Raw genomic sequence first — 16,976 nt, 5'->3', positions numbered from 1 at the left:
CTGGCTGGCATAGCTCAGTGGTTGAGCATTAAACTATGAACCAGGAGGTCACGGTTCGATTCCCGGTCGGGGCACATGCCCAGGTTGTGGGCTTGATCCCGTGTAGGGTGTGCAGGAGGCAGTTGATCAATGATACTCTCTCATCACTGGTGTCTCTATCTCCCTTTCCCTTCCTCTCTGAAAATCAATAAAAATATATTTAAAATATAATAATAATTTCCTTGTTATTTGACTATTACAAAAAATCATAAAAAATGTAGAGAAGGCTAGTTGTGCACACTTGATTAAACAAAATTAACAACCAAGCTCCAGCAATGACCCACAAACCCCGCCTCCGTCTCTCTCCTCATTTATAAACTCTCTGAGATGGAAAAATAAACCAGACGCTTCCTCCCAGCCCCAGGCCAGGTGCGCTCACTCCCCTGCAGGATCAATAGCCATTCATTAGCGCCAAGGCTGCCGATCGGAAAATATGGGCCAGCCAATAACACCCACCTCAGCCGGCGGGGGAAAAGCACATTTACTTCAGGGAAGAAAAACAAGGACATTCATTTTCAGGACTCGTGACTTCTATTGTGCGTGAAACTTGAACAGTATCCACCTGACCTCCTCCTCTAGGCTAAAGTGACCAAGCCTGGGACGTGTGCTCACGGGCAGCCTTCGGGCAGGAAGGCAGAGGGGCCGGAAATGAGGTCAGGAAGTGAAGTTGCTGTCACTCTCCCTCCATCCGGCCACTGACTCAGCACAGCGGCCCTAGCAGCCCTGAGGGCGAAGGCGGGATACCACTCGGTTGAGCTATAGAGTTTCTCTCCTCATAGGATTTATATGAAAGTAAGAGGGGAAAAAAGAAACCTTCAAGTAATCATTCCTGTGATGTCATAAATGCTACAAAAATATTAACTGGCCCTAGCTGGTTTGGCTCAGTGGATAGAGTGTCGGCCTGTGGACTGACTGAAGGGTCCCAGGTTCGATTCCTGGTCAGGGCACATGCCTGGGTTGTGGGCTCAACCCCCTGTGTGAGGCATGCAGGAGGCAGCTGATCAATGATTCTCTCTCATCATTGATGTTTCTATCTCTCCTTTCCCCTCTGAAATCAATCAATCAATCAGTAAATATATATAAAAGAAAAAGGAAAACTGAAGGAAACGGAAATATGGAGTCCTTAACTTGGGGGGTGGGGTGTCAGCTGCTGGTCTGGAGGTGACAACCACCATTCTTACGGGTTATTAACATTGAAGCTTGGCAGGGGCCGCAGCAGACCCTGCAGACCAATGAGAAAAGCCAGGCGCAGGCAGGGCTTCCAGAGGGAGCGGCTGCAGCCCGCAGCTCTCAGAGCCCCTGGGATGAAGGCCACAGAGCAGAGGCACCCCTGCTTCCAGCCAGGCCGGGAGACTTCCTGGAGGAAGTGGCCTGTGAGCAAAGTTCTGGAGGAGGAGGAGGAAGTGGGGGAGGGAAGACGGAGGGAGAAACATACAAATGCATGTTCATGGGAACGCTCACCCACGTGCAACACGGATGGATGTTGGTCGGCAGGAAGGTCATAGGCGATGGGCGCATAGCACATCATGGAAAGATGACAAGAAGCAAAATGCTTCCCACGTGGAGGGTAATCGTGGGGAGAGGAAGTGAGCGGGGGGCTGGAGGGAGGGTCACGGTGTGGACATACAGGTGTGAAGGAGGAGACACGGGGAGAAGCACATCCCGTGGGTGTCACACAGTGAGGGAAGGCCCTTCACGTCCCGAGGGAAGAGGAAGCGGTCCAGGCCCAGCCAGGCACGTGGGGGGTGGAGACCTGAAAAGTCTTATTTCAAAGACCTCGAAGACAAAGCTCAGAAATTTGCCAGGGACGATGCTTTTAGGCCACGTGGCAGCCCGCCTGTACCCCTGGCCCCGTCTCGCTGAGACCGCCCCTTTGAAAAACATCCCATCCCGAATTCCTCAGTTCTGGGGCCGATCCTCCCTCAGGAAGCTCAGAAGCCTCTACGCTGCCCGCCACTGCTGTTCACCGAGCCCGGAGGTCGCTGGCGGCCGCCCCTTCACACCCCCGAGGTCTCCAGGGGGCACCCAGGCTCAGTGCTGCCTTCAGCCTGGGGCTCCGCTGGGGCCTCATGGATGAGCTCCGCCCAGACCCTCCCTGGAACCACTCTGTCCCCGCGCTGGGCCGAGGGTGCCTTTTGTCCGAACTAATCGTAGTGGAACTCACGTCTGTAAAACGTCAGGGGTCACTTCTCTCAGTATTTCCAGTGCAGGACCTTTGCTGAAGGAAATCAATAAAAGCTGGTGGCGATTCTGAGGACGCGGTACACTGAACATTTACAATCATCGCTTTCCTGTTTGTGCTCCCGTGCACCCCCACATCGTTTTGGGGTTCTGTTTCTTATTTTAATGCCTCCTCCACTATGTTCACTATTTGCTCTGATATTACTCAAGAATTCAAAAAGGAAAGTTTCAATAAAGAACAAAGGTTTCTGCGAAGGGGACCAGCCTGATCCTGAGGGGGACTTTGGGGTGTGCGACATCTCAAGCTCGGGCCCCCCAAGACCAGGAGCTGGGCTCCCATATTCCTGTGTAACAACCACTGGGTCACAGCGGGAGTTGGGGGTGCAGACAGGGACATGGACAAGCTTCTGTCTTGGGCAAAGTGCTCCCCAGAGCCCGGGGCGATCCTCCCCAGCGGGCCCAGGCGCCCATGACCCACAGCGGCACTGAGGTGGGTGGCCTGGGAGGGGCGTTGCTGGGTGCAAGCAGGTAGTGAGGAGGAGCTCAGAATTAGTCAGAAGTTAGCAACCAGACAGGCTGGGACTGCCCTGCAGAACCTGCATACATCCCTTCTGCTGGTCCAGGGGACTCGAGGGGCGAAAGGGCTAGGCCTTCGACATGGAAGGAACAGCAAAACCTGGAAAGCCCAGAGCCTGGGGCCCTCACACCACTGAATTCTGCTTCTCTCTTTTTAAAAATATGTTTTTATTGATTTTTTGAGAGAGAAAGGGACAGGGATAGACAGAAACATTGATCGGCTGCCTGCTGCATGCCCCCTACTGGGGATGGAGCCCACAACCTGGGCGTGTGCCCCATTAGGGAACCAAACGTGTGACCTCCTGGTCCATGGGTTGATGCTCAACCACTGAGCCACCTGGCCGGGCTGGAGTCTGCCTCTCTAGACACCACAGCCAGCTTCGTCTATTTTCATTTTAGACCTGAGTAGAGCAAAAAAGCCAAGTGAAATCATTCGTCCCAACAAGACCGCTGAATGAATGAGTGTCAAAGACGCCAGCCGATCCCACGTGTTTGGATTCTTTCTGGCTCTTTGTCAGTCCATCCTCCCTCACTGTCTAATCGTCTATACTTTTCTTTCTTTCAACTCGGAAATGCATGCAGGTAGCAGAACATCTGTCTGGATGATCGCAGGCCAGGGGGACTGCCCAAGCGCCCTCCCACGGCTGAACACACAGAGGGGGTGCAGGGGGCCCGCGCTGGCATCAGACATGTGGGTGGACACATCTCAGAGGCTCGCTCCTCCGCCGAGATCTCAGCAGGAAGCAGCACGTGAGTGCCTGGCCGAGCCACCCGCCCCCCTAAATCCCCCGCAACTCAAACCCTCAAGAATCCATCACTGTTTTAAGCCATTAAGGTTTGGAGTCCCTTAGAATACAGCAATATCCAACTGGAAATAGTCTAACTGGAGAACTCACTCTGAGGAAGAAATCCGAAATGCTCTCCGCTCCTCCCCAGGTGACCTGTGGTTACTGCTGGCCTCTGGGCGCCCTCTGTGCTAAATATTATGCTCGTGTACGATGCAAGGGCACACCAAATGCTCCGTGATTACCCCGTGTCAACGAGACCAAGAAAGAAAATGCTTTTCTCTGCCAATTGCATGCCATTTTTCTTTCCTTTGTCTCTGCATGACCCCATCCTAGTCTTATTTTTTCCAAGCCACTCGCTGGGCTCTGCCAGCTGTGGGGGCCCTGCAGTCTGGTCCTCGTGGGGGGGGATGTCCGCTCCCAGAGGCGGCTCAGCCAGAGAGGAAACCCAGCTCTCGCTCTGCAGTCACAGGAGAATCGGAGGCCTGGTCCACCTGGGGGTGGCTACCCTCAGGTCAGCGGGCCTCAGTCCCACCTGACTTCCAGGCATCACCCCTGGGACTGGGTCCTATCAGGGAACACAAGACCCACCAGCCTTGAAGCCCTGACCACAGGACCCCTCACAGGTCAGGCGGATGGGCCCTGACCTTGGGCAAGTCCCTGCCCTGGCCCTGTCCAGGTGTCCCCTCTGTGGGATGCCCCTCTGCACATGGCATCTCTGGGAGATGTACAGCACCCTTTCACGGACCAGCCCTGACAAGGGCCCTGCAGAGGGCGGGTTCCGACCCTCATTTTCGGGCGAGGGAGGGAAGCTCAGAGCTGCCAGTGTCCGGGCCACACAGCCAGTTCATGCCATGGAGGGGCTCACACCCCTCCTCTCAGTCAAGATCACCGACCTCCTTCTGGCAGAAACGCGGTGGGAGGGGGCACAGCACAGGCAACAGTGATGGGGAGCTGCAGACCCAGGGCACCCAGTGCCCGCAGTGATCCGCGAAGGCCTGCCAGTGGGATGAGCCCCCCTCCACCTCCTGCTCACCTGTCTGCCCAACGACGGAGGCGCTCAGTCTGTGGGGGATCCTTGAGGACACCTTCAAGGCCATGCGGATCTGGTAATACCTAAGAAAGAGCAGAGGTCACACTCCTTATTGCTGGCTTCTTCTAGAAACACCTAGACTCAATCCTAAGGGCCCTCGGGAATCAGAAATGTGTCCAGACATGCGTGGTCATCCGACACCAGGGAGGCTCGCTCTGTAGCACGAACAGTGGGAGAGGGACGGGGCGGGACAACTGGAGACAGGAAGCTGAGTTCACCTGAGAATTAAAAACTTGTCGTCTGGCCCTGGCTGGTTTGGCTCAGTGGACAGAGTGTCGGCCTGCGACTGAAGGGTCTTGAGTGTGATTCCGGTCAAGGGCACATGCCTTGGATGCAGGTTCCCTGACCCTGGTCCGGGCGCATGCAGGAGGCAATCAATTGATGTGTCTCTCTCACATTGAGGTTTCTCTCCGTCTCTCCCTCTCCCTTCCACTCCCTCTAAAAATCGATGGAAAAATATCCTCCCGTGAGGATTAACAACAAAAAAACAACCTGTTTTCTAAAAAACACTCCATTAAGAGGATGAAAAAGCAAACCATGGGGCGAGAGAAAACATGTGCAAACCGCATGCCCACGACCCTCCTTATCTAAGGATTCCGTGTCTCACATTTCCCTGCTGGCTTCATTCAGGTATGAACTGTAGTGTGACCGGCCATGAATTCAAGTACACATGATGCCGAGATCCAGCTAAACAGAAACACACCTAAAGCACGGTGAGTACTGATCAGTGGGCAAAAGTGTTGACCCAGAGGCGCCCAGGAACCTGACCCTGCAGGTCCCCTGGGAGCAACGGCTCATTGTCAGAGACACTGACACCATCGTGACAGCCCAGGGAAGTGCTGTCACTCATAGCCATGGACACCGTCATCCGTGGAGGGAGACGGGCAGAGGGGCAGGGGGCGGGGGCGGGGGCGGGGGCGGGGCCCACCCTGTCTGTCGGGGCAGCTGCTTCTCAGCCGTAGCCATGACATTATATTTTATTTTATTTTAAATACGTTTTTATTGATTTCAGAAAGGAAGGGAGAGGGAGAGTTAGAAACATCAATGATGAGAGAGAATCATGGATCAGCTGCCTCCTGCACACCCCCTACTGGGGATTGAGCCCACAACCCGGGCATGTGCCCTGACCAGGAATTGAACCGTGACCTCCTGGTTCATAGGTCGATGCTCAACCACTGAGCCACACGGCTGGGCGGGCCATGGTTGATAAGGAACCACTTATCGATAGCAGGGAGGCTGGCAAAAGGCACCCGGCACTCTCACTCCAGAGATAAGTCTTGTTGCCACACCTTCCAGGAGTCCCATTAGGTGACAGATATCAAAACCCTCTTCCAACCAATTCCCAATCACTTCTGAATTCTCACTCCTTACAAACACTGGAGGCCAAGGAGCCTCCCTCAGGGAGTGACTCATCATTTGGAACTTCAGATGCGTCTACAGAAATATGTTCAAAGAAATATGTTCAAAACCCCATAGAAATGCTACCTTTTCCTTCCTTTGTATCCCTTACAGCTCTTACCACCACACGAAGGAGAGAAAAGAAAAAAAATCTAATAAACAGGCGCTCTCAGTTGATTCTGGAAATCTCCATCATGACAGCTGCTGGAGGAGACAGCCGTGCCCTGTTCATCTCTGTTTCCAGCAACTAACACGGAGCTGGCGCATGGCTGGCACTCACCCCGTGCCAGAGGGATGAATGAATGAATGAATGAATGAACGAACGAACATGTCCCAGGAACAGAGGCTCCCTCAACAAACCCCAGGTTATGCCATCCAACCCCCACATGGCCACCCTGTGAGCCCGAGAATCCACATGCAATTCTCATAAAGCCAACAGAACAGGAGTGCATCCTCTGTGGGAACAGAGCTCTGTGACATTTAGTCGTAATCACTTGCCCATCCAGTCTATTATGAAACAGCCAGTCTGACCCAGGGACACCAGACAGGACCTAAGATACAAATTACTGTTTGTGAAAAGGTCAAAACTGAGACTCCGAAGTCTGAGAGCCGGGTCTCAGAGCCAAGTCGGCAAACTTAACAGCGTTCCTTCGCTGAGCCCCTTTCTCCACGGCTGACAATGCCTGTGTCAGCGCACAGAATTGTCAGGACAGGCGGACGGGCGGACGGGCCAGTGCCCGGCAGCCATTGGCGTGATGCTCAACCCCCATATGTCATTAGAGATAAAATATCGTTATGATTTCCTAAGACCTGTGGGACCCAGACATCGCCCCCCATCCATGATCCCCATCTTCCCTCCGGCCTCCCAGGTGGGGAAGCTGGGACAGGCGAGGGTCTGGGTGGGCGAGATGCCTACAGCACATCGTACCTGACCATACAGAATGGCAGACACAACACTAAGGCTCTCTACAGTCTAGAACAGCGGTCGCCAACCTGTCGGACCTCACAGACCACCGGCGGTCTGTGGGCCACCAGTTGGCGACCGCTGCTCTCTGATGTGGGGGCGCCCCCTGGTGGGAAAAGTTCTCTTTCTTTGAGTCTCCTGAGGCAATACTGCACAGTGGTCAAGGATGTGGACTGCCACTGGCCATGTGACCAGCTTGCCGGTGGAAGAGCAGCTGATCCTGGGTGAAACTCGCTGGCCGAGTAGGGGAGCCGGGGACGTCCTGCCAAGTAAGGGAGGCCTTGGTGTTCAAAACGAATCAGAAAAAGCAGACCCAGGAAGTGGCCGCTATGTTTTTACTATACACTCATCTACTGATCCGGCTGTTCTGACAGTATCCAGCCACCGGGACAAGACTTCACGACATTTTGTGAAATTACTGGCCTTGATAGCAAATAATAAAATACTTGGTCGTGTCTCACTTGGCTGCCATTGTTCGCATTACCTGGTGGTTCCTGCCCAACGAGGCAGCCCAGCTGGGCTTTCTGATCCGCGTGGGCGGCCAGGTGGCCACGCTGCTCTCGGGAAAGGTGCGGCTGCCCGTCTCCCGTCGCCCGGAGAAGCTCCGTTTGCCGATGAAAGGAAGGCTCCTTCCGAGAGCCGATACCCGGCGGGACTCGACCCAAGCACCTGGCACCCGCTGTGCCCACAGGTGGCAGCGCGTCCCCTTTGATTTGAGGGAACGTTGACTTTCCTCGCCTGCGTGTCGCCTGATTAGATGAGCTGCGTGCAGGCCGCTCCCCTGCTTCTGCACAGCTTGCGAGGACACGGGCAATTGGGAACCTCAGACCGGAAAAGCGACAGGGGTCTCGGCAGAGAGAACATTTCTAATTGGCAAGACCGACCCGGCCGCCGGCCCAGCAGTCAGTGCGGGAAGGCTGGGGAAGCAACCCGGCTCCGGTCTTCACGCAGAGGGACGGAGGCAGGGAGTGAGGACCGGCAGCACCCCGCTGCGGCGGTCACCCCACAGGCCCGGGGAGGACACCCGATGGGCCACGTACGGGAGGCGCGTGGCCTGGAGCAATCATTTAGCCTCTGAGCACAGGCTTTCTCCTTTGGAAAATCAACCGCTGACTGACTGCATCTGACGGACAGATGGGCTATGGCACCTGGAAGCCCCTGTGCAGGGCCTGCGATCGTGTGAGCACCAGGTCCTTTTAAAGCTCTCTTTGTGCCCTGGCCAGTGGCTCAGTGGTTAGGACATTGCACCAAAGGGTCGTGGGTTAGATTCACAGTCAAGGGCACCTACCTGGGTTGCGTGTTCGCTGCCCGCCCCCGGTTGGGGCAGGTGCAGGAGGCAACCAGTCGATGTGTCTTTCTCACATCCATGTTTCTCTCTCTCTCTCCCCCCTCTCTCCTTCCCTCTCTTCTTTCCACTCTCTCTGAAAAGCAATGGGAAGAAGATCCTCAAGTGAGGATTACCAAAACCAAAACCAAAAGCTCGTTGTGCTTTTTATCAGCGTGGTGGCTCACCCAGGTGTTGCTGATGGGAGGCAGTGGGCACAGAAAGGGCGGGGAAGACCCCAAAAGCCACCCAGATCGTTGGCACGGTCCCTGCCAGGACACCAGACGGCGACTTTGGACTCGTCCAGTCCACTGTACCGATATAGTGGGATGCACGTAATTCTTGGATATGTATTGCTATTAAGTGCTGAGAAAACACCTTCTACCAACAGATGGCTGAGTTATCTACTGTTACTTTCAGGTACTTCGTCATCATTAACAACACCAATGGCAACATCGAGTAAGAATAAAGGAGGTCACCAGTTCTTACAAGCTGACCTTGAATCCGGCCAGGCGACTTCCTTTCCAACACCCACACGGGGGCCCCTCCCACTTCGCCAAGAACGGAGGGGGTGCCACAGGCGCTTCCCATTGCCGCAGGACTGGACAAGGGTGTTAGTCCACAGCGAGCCTGACAAGGACCTGCCCAACTCGAACTTCGTGGCCGCAGTGACCAGAGCTGGTGCCGAGGCAGGCTGGGCACGTCTGCCCCGCTCGGCTCCAGTCTGGGGCTCCGAATCCCCCTCCGGGTGTCAAGTCTAGGACACCTGGCAGTGCGTGACACACCTGAACACTCTCAGCAAACGAAGCCTCGACTCTGGTCCCACCAGGAGACGTTGGAGAGGACTCAGGGCACCGTTTGGCTTCTGTGGTGTGAGCGGACCGGACGTGGGCAAGGGCAGCGCCGGGGATCGGAGAGGGAAGGTCCCTGTGCAAATCCAGGCTGGCACGGTGGTGGCTTACACCAGGGCCAGGGCGTCAGCAGGGTGAGGCACGTCACAGGCAGGATGTTTTGCCAGGATTTCCGGCTGACTGGGATATGAGGTGTGAGACAGAGAGAAGTCAAGAGTCACCCTAAATCAGTGATGGGGAACCTTTTGAGCTTGGTGTGTCAAACTTCGCCAAAAAACTGAGCATAACTCGGGTAGTGGGTCACTTTGAGGAAAAAACATTATTTCGCAAATGTTTCATCCTCCGCTGAGGCGGCCGCGTGTCATCAGAAATGGCTACGTGTGTCAGTGCTGACACGCGTGTCATAGGTTCGCCATCACTGCCCTAAATGCTGTCCTCGACAACCGGATGGAGTTCCACGAACCGAGATGTGTTGTTGACGGAGAGGTTTGGGAGGGGAGCAGAGAGATGGTCAGTGTGGACATACCGAATTGAGGCGAGGCCTTTTAGATAGCAGGATGGCCACGTGCCGTCGAATGCCTACGGGCAAGTCCCAAAGTCTGGAGGAGGCTGAGCTGATCACACAATCAGGACGCCAGTGGCACGGAGACGGTATTACCCCTGGAACCAGGTGGCCAGGAAGTGAGTGCAGACGGAGGAGCACGGCCAGGTTGGTTGGCTGCAGCCTGAGAAGCTGAATGGGCTGCATTTAGTCAAAGGCAGGGTCACTCTGCCTTCAGTATCCGGACCAGGCCCGGCTGCCAGCTGCAGTGCACGCCTCGTGCTCAGCAAACAGCGCAGCCAGAGGACCAGGCTCCTCCGGGACCGGGGCTCCATCCATCTCCTCTCCCTCCGCTCCCCCTCTCGCTGCCTCTAAGCACTTGAGATTAAAGACTGATCTCAGCTGGGGCTGCGAGAGGCCGGGAGGAATCCCATCTTGGCCTCAGGCCTATGCCTAACCCTCAGTGTTAAACCTGCTTTCTCAGCACCGCGCGTGAAAATAACACGGGCTCTCTTTCCCGGCTATAAACCGAGCACACCACCTCCAGTCACACCGCTCCTCACGGCGCCACGGGAGAGGGAAAGCGGCGGTGGACCTGAGCTTTCCACAGACCCCGCAAACGACGAGTCTGTGGGACTGAACCGCAGCGAGGCAGCTGTCACCCAGCGGAGAGAGCAGACTGTGAGTGCGCCCGCCACACGGACACTCCCACCCACGGTGAGCAGGTGAGGCGATGGGTGCGAGAAGCAACCTTAGCATCTCCTCTCACAATACAGATTCTATCAGATCATCCCGCTACGCACCTTAAACTCCCGCAGTCACATGTCACTTATCTCTCATAAAGCTCGAAAGTAAAACAGAAGCAGAAAGCAGGACTCCCCCATGAGGCCACGAGCGCGAGCATGTGTCCATGAGGTCCGGGTCAGTGGTGATGAGTAAAGCACCTGCTTCAATCCAGGAAGGAACAGCCTCGAGGCCGTCCGCCCCGGCTCTCACCAGCCAAGCTGTGTAGCTCAGCGTCCTAGAGGTGATCGGAGGACAGACAGGCTGTCGCGGGCTCAGGACACCTGGGCAGCAGTGCAAATCCCAGACCCCGATATTGCCCTATGACTTCTTTTTTTTTTTAAATATTTTAAAAATTTATTTCAGAGAAGAAAGGGAGAGGAAGAGAGAGAGAGAAACATCAATGATGAGAATCATGGATCGGCTGCCTCCTGCACGCCCCCTACTGGGGATGGAGCCCACAATCTGGGCATGTGCCCTGACCGGGAATGGAACCATGATCTCCTGGTTCATAGGTCAACACTCAACCCCTGAGCCACGCCAGCCGGGCGACCTCGTGACTTCTAAGAAGGCCCCTGCATAGCAAGTGAAGCAGCGGAGACCTGAGGAGGGGAGTCACTTGCCCCGGGCACCTGGCCAGTGACAGAGAAATGGAATCTGAACCAAGAACTCGGTCCCTCCGGGGACAGATCTATGGGCTGCCCCCACGCAGGCCGTTCAGTGCCCTCGGGAGGCCCGAGGGAGGGCCACTGGGCGTGTGAGCTGGAGGGGCCCCCACCACCCGGCATTCGCTCTGCATGGACTCGACAGGGAGGTAATTGGGCCTGTGGGCGGTTCTGGGCTCAGCGGAGGCACTTCATCTCCGCAGGAATAGAGTCAGCCCCTGAGGCTCCTGTCCTTGCAGACCTGCTGAGTCACCCACAGCCGGGATTCAGAGGGTCAAAGACCTAACGCAGTAATGGGGCTCACGGAGTCCCAGACTCCACAGGAACCAAAAGGAAAAAAATGGGCAGGGTCACTGTGAACAGGAATGTGGATTCGCTAGAATATCATCCCGAGTGCCCATCTCCAGAGGCACCGGGTGACCACCCTCTGCTTGCTGGCAGAGGCAGGATGGTAACGCCGTGCCACGGGGAGGGAAGAACACGTGTCTATGAAAATAAGGATTATGGAATCTGAGAGGAAGAAAGCCTCTTAGAAATCACTGAGCCAACCTCTACCCCTTGTGCCGGCTGGAAAGGCAGGTGGTGACAGTCCTGTCACACTGATTTCAGGAAAAATAAAGAGAGGGAACGGCTTGGTTTGCACCAGGGGAAGTCATGTGACTGAAATCGAGCGTTAGACCAATGGTTTCCGGTGTGAAAGTGCTACCCGCTGGCTATCCATGTGGGGGAGGGGCACTGTCTTTGCAAACAGGTCCCCGTCAAGGCCCTGGCGCTGCCGACCTTTAGGTCCACCTGCTTGCTGACCTCCCCATCCGTCCCTCTGCAAGCTGACCACCCAGCGTGGCCCTCAACCACGTCTGACCCCCACCCCCTCCCACAAGTGGGGTGGGCACAAAGGATCAGCAGACTTGACTAGAAGAAGTGGAAGAATAAAAAGATCATTTCTGACAGAAGCAGACGAATCAATTAATTGATCTCTGGCGAGCCAAGGTAATCGTATTTCAGAGTCTATTAAGGCTGGTCGGGGCTGCTTAGCTAATGTCACAGGGAGCTGGCTGTCCCTGACATGAGGCCGCGATGGCAAACGTCAGGGCACAAACACGGATGGCAGCTTCTTCCGGGAATCACCTGACCTAAACTCACCCTCTCCCCTCTGGTGGAGAAAGGCGGGGGAGTTGCTTCAATGAGGGCTTGATCCTCACGTTTCTATGAGCATCTGACCTTTCGCAGCAGATCTGATCACACCCACCGGAGGGCCTCTGCACAGTGCTCTGTGGACAGGGCCGAGTTGACCCACAAAACCATCGAACACCGCTGAGCGGACAGTCCTCTCCGTGACACTGGAGAGGCAGGAGACGGACTGAACCTCGGCTGAAAAACTTCCCTCAGAAGGGAAATCGGTTCCAGGGAGAGCCTCGTCGGGATTAAGATTGAACATGAAATTGGAATTCATTTTCAAGGACAGATCTCAGTTCCTATTCAGCTACCAATACCAGCAATGAAGGCTCACAGTGCCATAAACAGGCTAAATGAGTTATGAATGTGTTGTGTGTGATGCTGGCTTTAATTGAGCCTAATGCAATACTAGATTTCAGTGCTGAGCCTGGCTACATGAGATGTCCCCCCAAACCCCGTAGATCTGAGAAGAACAATACCCAGGCTGGCTAAGTCCTATTTCTGTCCTTTTCTTTCGGCCTCCTTTGCCGACAGCACCGGGGTCTCCTGGTGTTTTGGACGAGTTGCCTCGAACGTCCTGCTACGTGACGATCTCATACATGCCCTAGGCAGCTCCATCCGCCTGCACCCAGAATCCTGAGCTCCAGCCAAAGCTGGTATCTTCAGCCTCCAAGGTTTAGAGTCACTTGTTACGCAGCAACAACAAACCGACAGGCGCCTACTGCTCTGCTGTGTTAACGTGCGCACCTCACGTGCTCCGTTTCTGTGAACGGACGTTTCCTGGCCTGTGTCACGGGGAAGGAATGCAGGCACGTGAGGACACAGACGGGTCTGCGTTTAGATGCTGCCCCTAACCACTCCGTGTCCTTGCTGTTATATGCAATGACCTTGAGAGGCATACGTCTACGATGAAGATGTATTGAGATCTTGCATGGAAACTGCCAAATTCAGAGTATGCCCTCAAACACTGAGAGCAACTGTATTTTAATTATGTCTTTAAGGAGGATGCTGTAAATCCCTCCACTTTTGAGAGAGCTAGGCACAGGTTTTACAACGCGTGGTTTAAAAGGACACCCTATGAGCACTGAGCCCACAAACACCTTTTTATCAGAACTGCACACGCTTTATTTCCAACGAGTTCACTGTCCTTTAACACGGACCGGCAGCTTCAGTGGACAGATCGACTGCGGAGAGAGGGGGTGGGAGAGAGCGCAGGAGGCGGAGAGAAAGTAGCATTGTCTAGTCTCTCAGTATGCGGTTTATTGTGAAGGACACTAAAGGTTTGGGCTTTCTACTTGGCAGGGAAAATGATGAAAATCCTTTCTCCATTAATCCAGAATGTCTGGAACCTGTCCTCCCTACCTCCACCCCGCCACCCCGCCAGGAGAAAGAAACGCGCCCTTCCCCCCCCCCCCCACCACACACACACCACAGGCAGAGCAACACTCACCCTCTGTGGAACAGGTCCACATTATAGAACTTATGGAGCTCCACAGAAAACTCAACCGTTCCTTGTACTTCAGACATGATCTTCTTGGTTCATCACCTGAAAGGCAAGAGAGAAACGTACAGCGTGAGGTCCCCTCCGCCACACCCAGAGCCGAGCTTCCGGAACAGGAAACCTGCAGCGCTCATGGGGGTGGGTGAGCGTGTCCCACGAACGGGGCCTCGGCGGGTCCATCATCGCTCACCACTCCTTTTCTAGGGAAGGACGGCGAGACGGAGTGGCCTGCCTCCTGTCACACAGCTCACCCCTGGGAGGGCCAGGACTGGCGCCCAGACACCCTAATTCTAAAGCGGGACCCAACGCATCAGGCTTCCCTTCCTCCTTGTGGCGTTCCTAGGGTGCTGGAGGCCCGGACTCCAAGTCCGTTAACAATCAGGAGTTACGTGTGCTTTTCCTTGCAATATTTCTAAAACGTTCAACCCGTTATTTACGCTTTCTAACATGTTTTAGGACATTTTCCGTTGCCTCCGAGGAAAGTTGTTAAAAATATTAAGGACTATTTTAGAGAAACACGACAATCCCAACCCTTCCTGAGATACTGCTTGGCATCCAGTCCTCTGACAAACATGTTTTCCTTCAAAATGTTGTTTTTCTCTTAAAACACCAGCCTTCAAAGTGTGTGGCCTTCAAAAGATGAAATGAAAACCAGGGTGTTGGTCCTCACACGCATCAGCACTCACTTTAGGAAGAGGGCGCGGAGCTACCGTGCTCAAAAGATGACACAGCGAAGGGTTACCACTGGGTGAGTGGGGGGTCCAGGGAGGGGCATCACCAGCAGGTTCTCACCTGGCCCCAGGGCACCAGCCAATCAGAATGCACTGCCTTCGCCAGGCGAGAGAAGCCGCTCACCCAGCAGAGCCCCCCAGAGAGCCCCCGCCTCCCCTGCCCCCGCACACACCCACCTGGCCGGCCCACCTGTCCCCTCCCCAGAGGCGTCCCCAGGCTCACAGGTGAAGGCAGCTTCCTCAGCAAGCCCTTCCTCACTGGTGCTGCCGCAGCCCCTGCACAAGGCCCCCCACGGGTGCACCCCAACAGCCCTGACCACACCCCGTCCTGGAAGCAGGTCAGGAGGCCAGGTCCTGAAAGGAGGGACAGCGCTGGGCTGGACAAAAGCCTGGCCGCGGCGCCTGCAATCACACCCGGGGGATGAGCAGAGGAAGGAGGGAGCACAGACAGCGCAGAGCAAGGCCCGCGGGAGTGAGTGAGTGCTCCTCCTCTCTCCCAGCAAATGCAAAGCCGGCCGCAGCTCTGGGCCTGCCCCGTTCGGGCTGTGAGACTGAAATACCCACGCGGCCCTCAGTTCCATGCCAGCCGGCTCCTCTGTCCTCTGTGTGCGGAGGGAAGGTGGTGAAGGCGGCGCCATCCATCACGCCTGCACGGGATCCCGCAGGGGCCGCGGGAGCTGCTGGGCCGCAGGCGGGAAGGCTCTATTTATCCTCCCCGAGCCGAACCCAGGCCTAAACAGGAGAGGAGGTGAGAGGAAGCCGCCAGATCGCCGCCCAGTGAGTCAGGCTGGCACCAGCCACGCGCTATCTGCTGGTGCCCGGGCCAAGGCGCTTTCTGGCGATCTCGCTCGCATGCATCTGTCATTAACTTCCCAAGTGCCACATGACTCAGCCTGCATCTGTGGTCCCACAGGGACCACCCACAAGGTCTCTGAGCCTGCACTGCCAGCTTCTCCCCCAGGCGTGGGCCACCCACCTCCCAGTGCCCCTCCCACCAGACTGGGAAGCCAAGTAGGAACAAAGAGGGAGGCTGTCTGGGGCCCGGGAGCCCAGAGGAAAGCATGCACCCCTGAGCTGGTTCAGGGGAAGCGGCTGCAGGCTCCTCACCGCTCCTCACCCCCGGGCTGTGTGGGCCTGGGGCCCGGGTCTCCCCGGTGCGCACCTCTCTCTGTTGATGCCCCAGAGCTGTCCTCACTTTCCCTCCTGGTCTCGGCTCAGGGCCATTTCCACAGCAAGCCTCTCACCTCCCTCAGTTCCTTTCCAGCACATCACCCTCTTTATTATTTCTGGACCGTAAGCCACCACATGGGATTATGGCTTAATTTCTGTCTCCCTCCCCCAGTCACCGCCAGGAGGGCAGGCTCCCAAGCACCTGGGCTGCCGTGTCCTTAGGGGCAGCCAACGCCTGGCCCCCACACGTGACTGTTCAATACACTGGCAGTGACCACTGAGCTGAGTCCTGGAGAGAGTGCAGGTTCAGGAGGGAGGGACGACCTGTGTAAAGGGGACAAGACAGGCCTGCAGGGAGGGGACAACCCTTTGGGACAGCTCTCAGACGGGGACCTCATCGTTTTATTTCACTTCATCTTCAGAACCTATCTCAAAACCCAGCCTCACAGAGGGCTGTAAACACGCCCGTGCTTTTGTGGGAGGAAGCGGACGCTAATGGAGGCTGCTGTGGCTCGCTGAGGCCACACGGCTAGTAAATGATGTGGCCGATCCGCAACCGCAGGGACCGCACTGCGTCCTTGGCCGGCAAGGAGGGGGGCGGGGAGGGTGAGCCAGGGCCGTGCTGGGGACCTGGGGATGCGCGAGGGAGTGACAGGGGCAGAAGTAGGATGTTGGGGTCCAGCCAGAATTGTAAGAAATAATAATCATGCTCTGTTAACCATGACTGTTTTGTTCTGATTAAAGAAGGCGCATTCTAACCTGGCTGGGAGTTGCATGTGGGACCTGGGCGCTCACCTGGAGATGCAGCCCACCCTCCCCATGGGGAGCTGCCTGTAATCAGGGACAGATTAACAACCTTGTTGCAGAAACCAGGGCCGCCAGCCCTTTGAAGACCCCCGGCCTTTGCATACCCACAGGCCTTTGCAAATCTGCAGACCTGTTAACTGCCCGTTTGGCATGCCCTTTGCCTACTTCCCATGTAATCTTCATCCTTCTACCCAATGTAAGCAGCTGGCTTATGGGGGGGGCTGCAGAGCAGATTTCTGTGTGTGACCTGCTGCTCCCATGCTGCCGGCAGGACTGGAATAAACGCTCATGTATGATTCCACCCTGTCTCTGCTCAATTGGCTCAAGCAGTGACAGGCAGTGCGGACCCATTGATCGTCCAGTTACAGGAGGGCCCCGGAGGGACAGGACC

At 55.8% G+C, this 16,976-nt stretch overlaps 1 protein-coding gene across 1 annotated transcript in view; it reads right to left on the bottom strand.

The window, feature by feature from the left end:
* FAM135B (family with sequence similarity 135 member B) overlaps positions 1-13,903 on the bottom strand; it is a 50,839-nt gene extending 36,936 nt beyond the window's left edge. Inside the window, exons 1-2 of the mRNA XM_054708470.1 lie at positions 13,827-13,903; positions 4,618-4,697 (exon numbers count right to left, since the gene is read on the bottom strand). Coding sequence (XP_054564445.1) covers positions 4,618-4,697; positions 13,827-13,903 — 157 coding nt within the window. The remainder of the gene's footprint in view (positions 1-4,617; positions 4,698-13,826) is intronic.
* Positions 13,904-16,976: the final 3,073 nt, after the last annotated feature.

This window comes from Eptesicus fuscus, chromosome 19 (genome assembly GCF_027574615.1).
Source record: "Eptesicus fuscus isolate TK198812 chromosome 19, DD_ASM_mEF_20220401, whole genome shotgun sequence".
In the NCBI taxonomy this organism is placed as follows: domain Eukaryota; kingdom Metazoa; phylum Chordata; class Mammalia; order Chiroptera; family Vespertilionidae; genus Eptesicus; species Eptesicus fuscus.
This window is presented reverse-complemented; position numbering and strand designations above follow the sequence as displayed.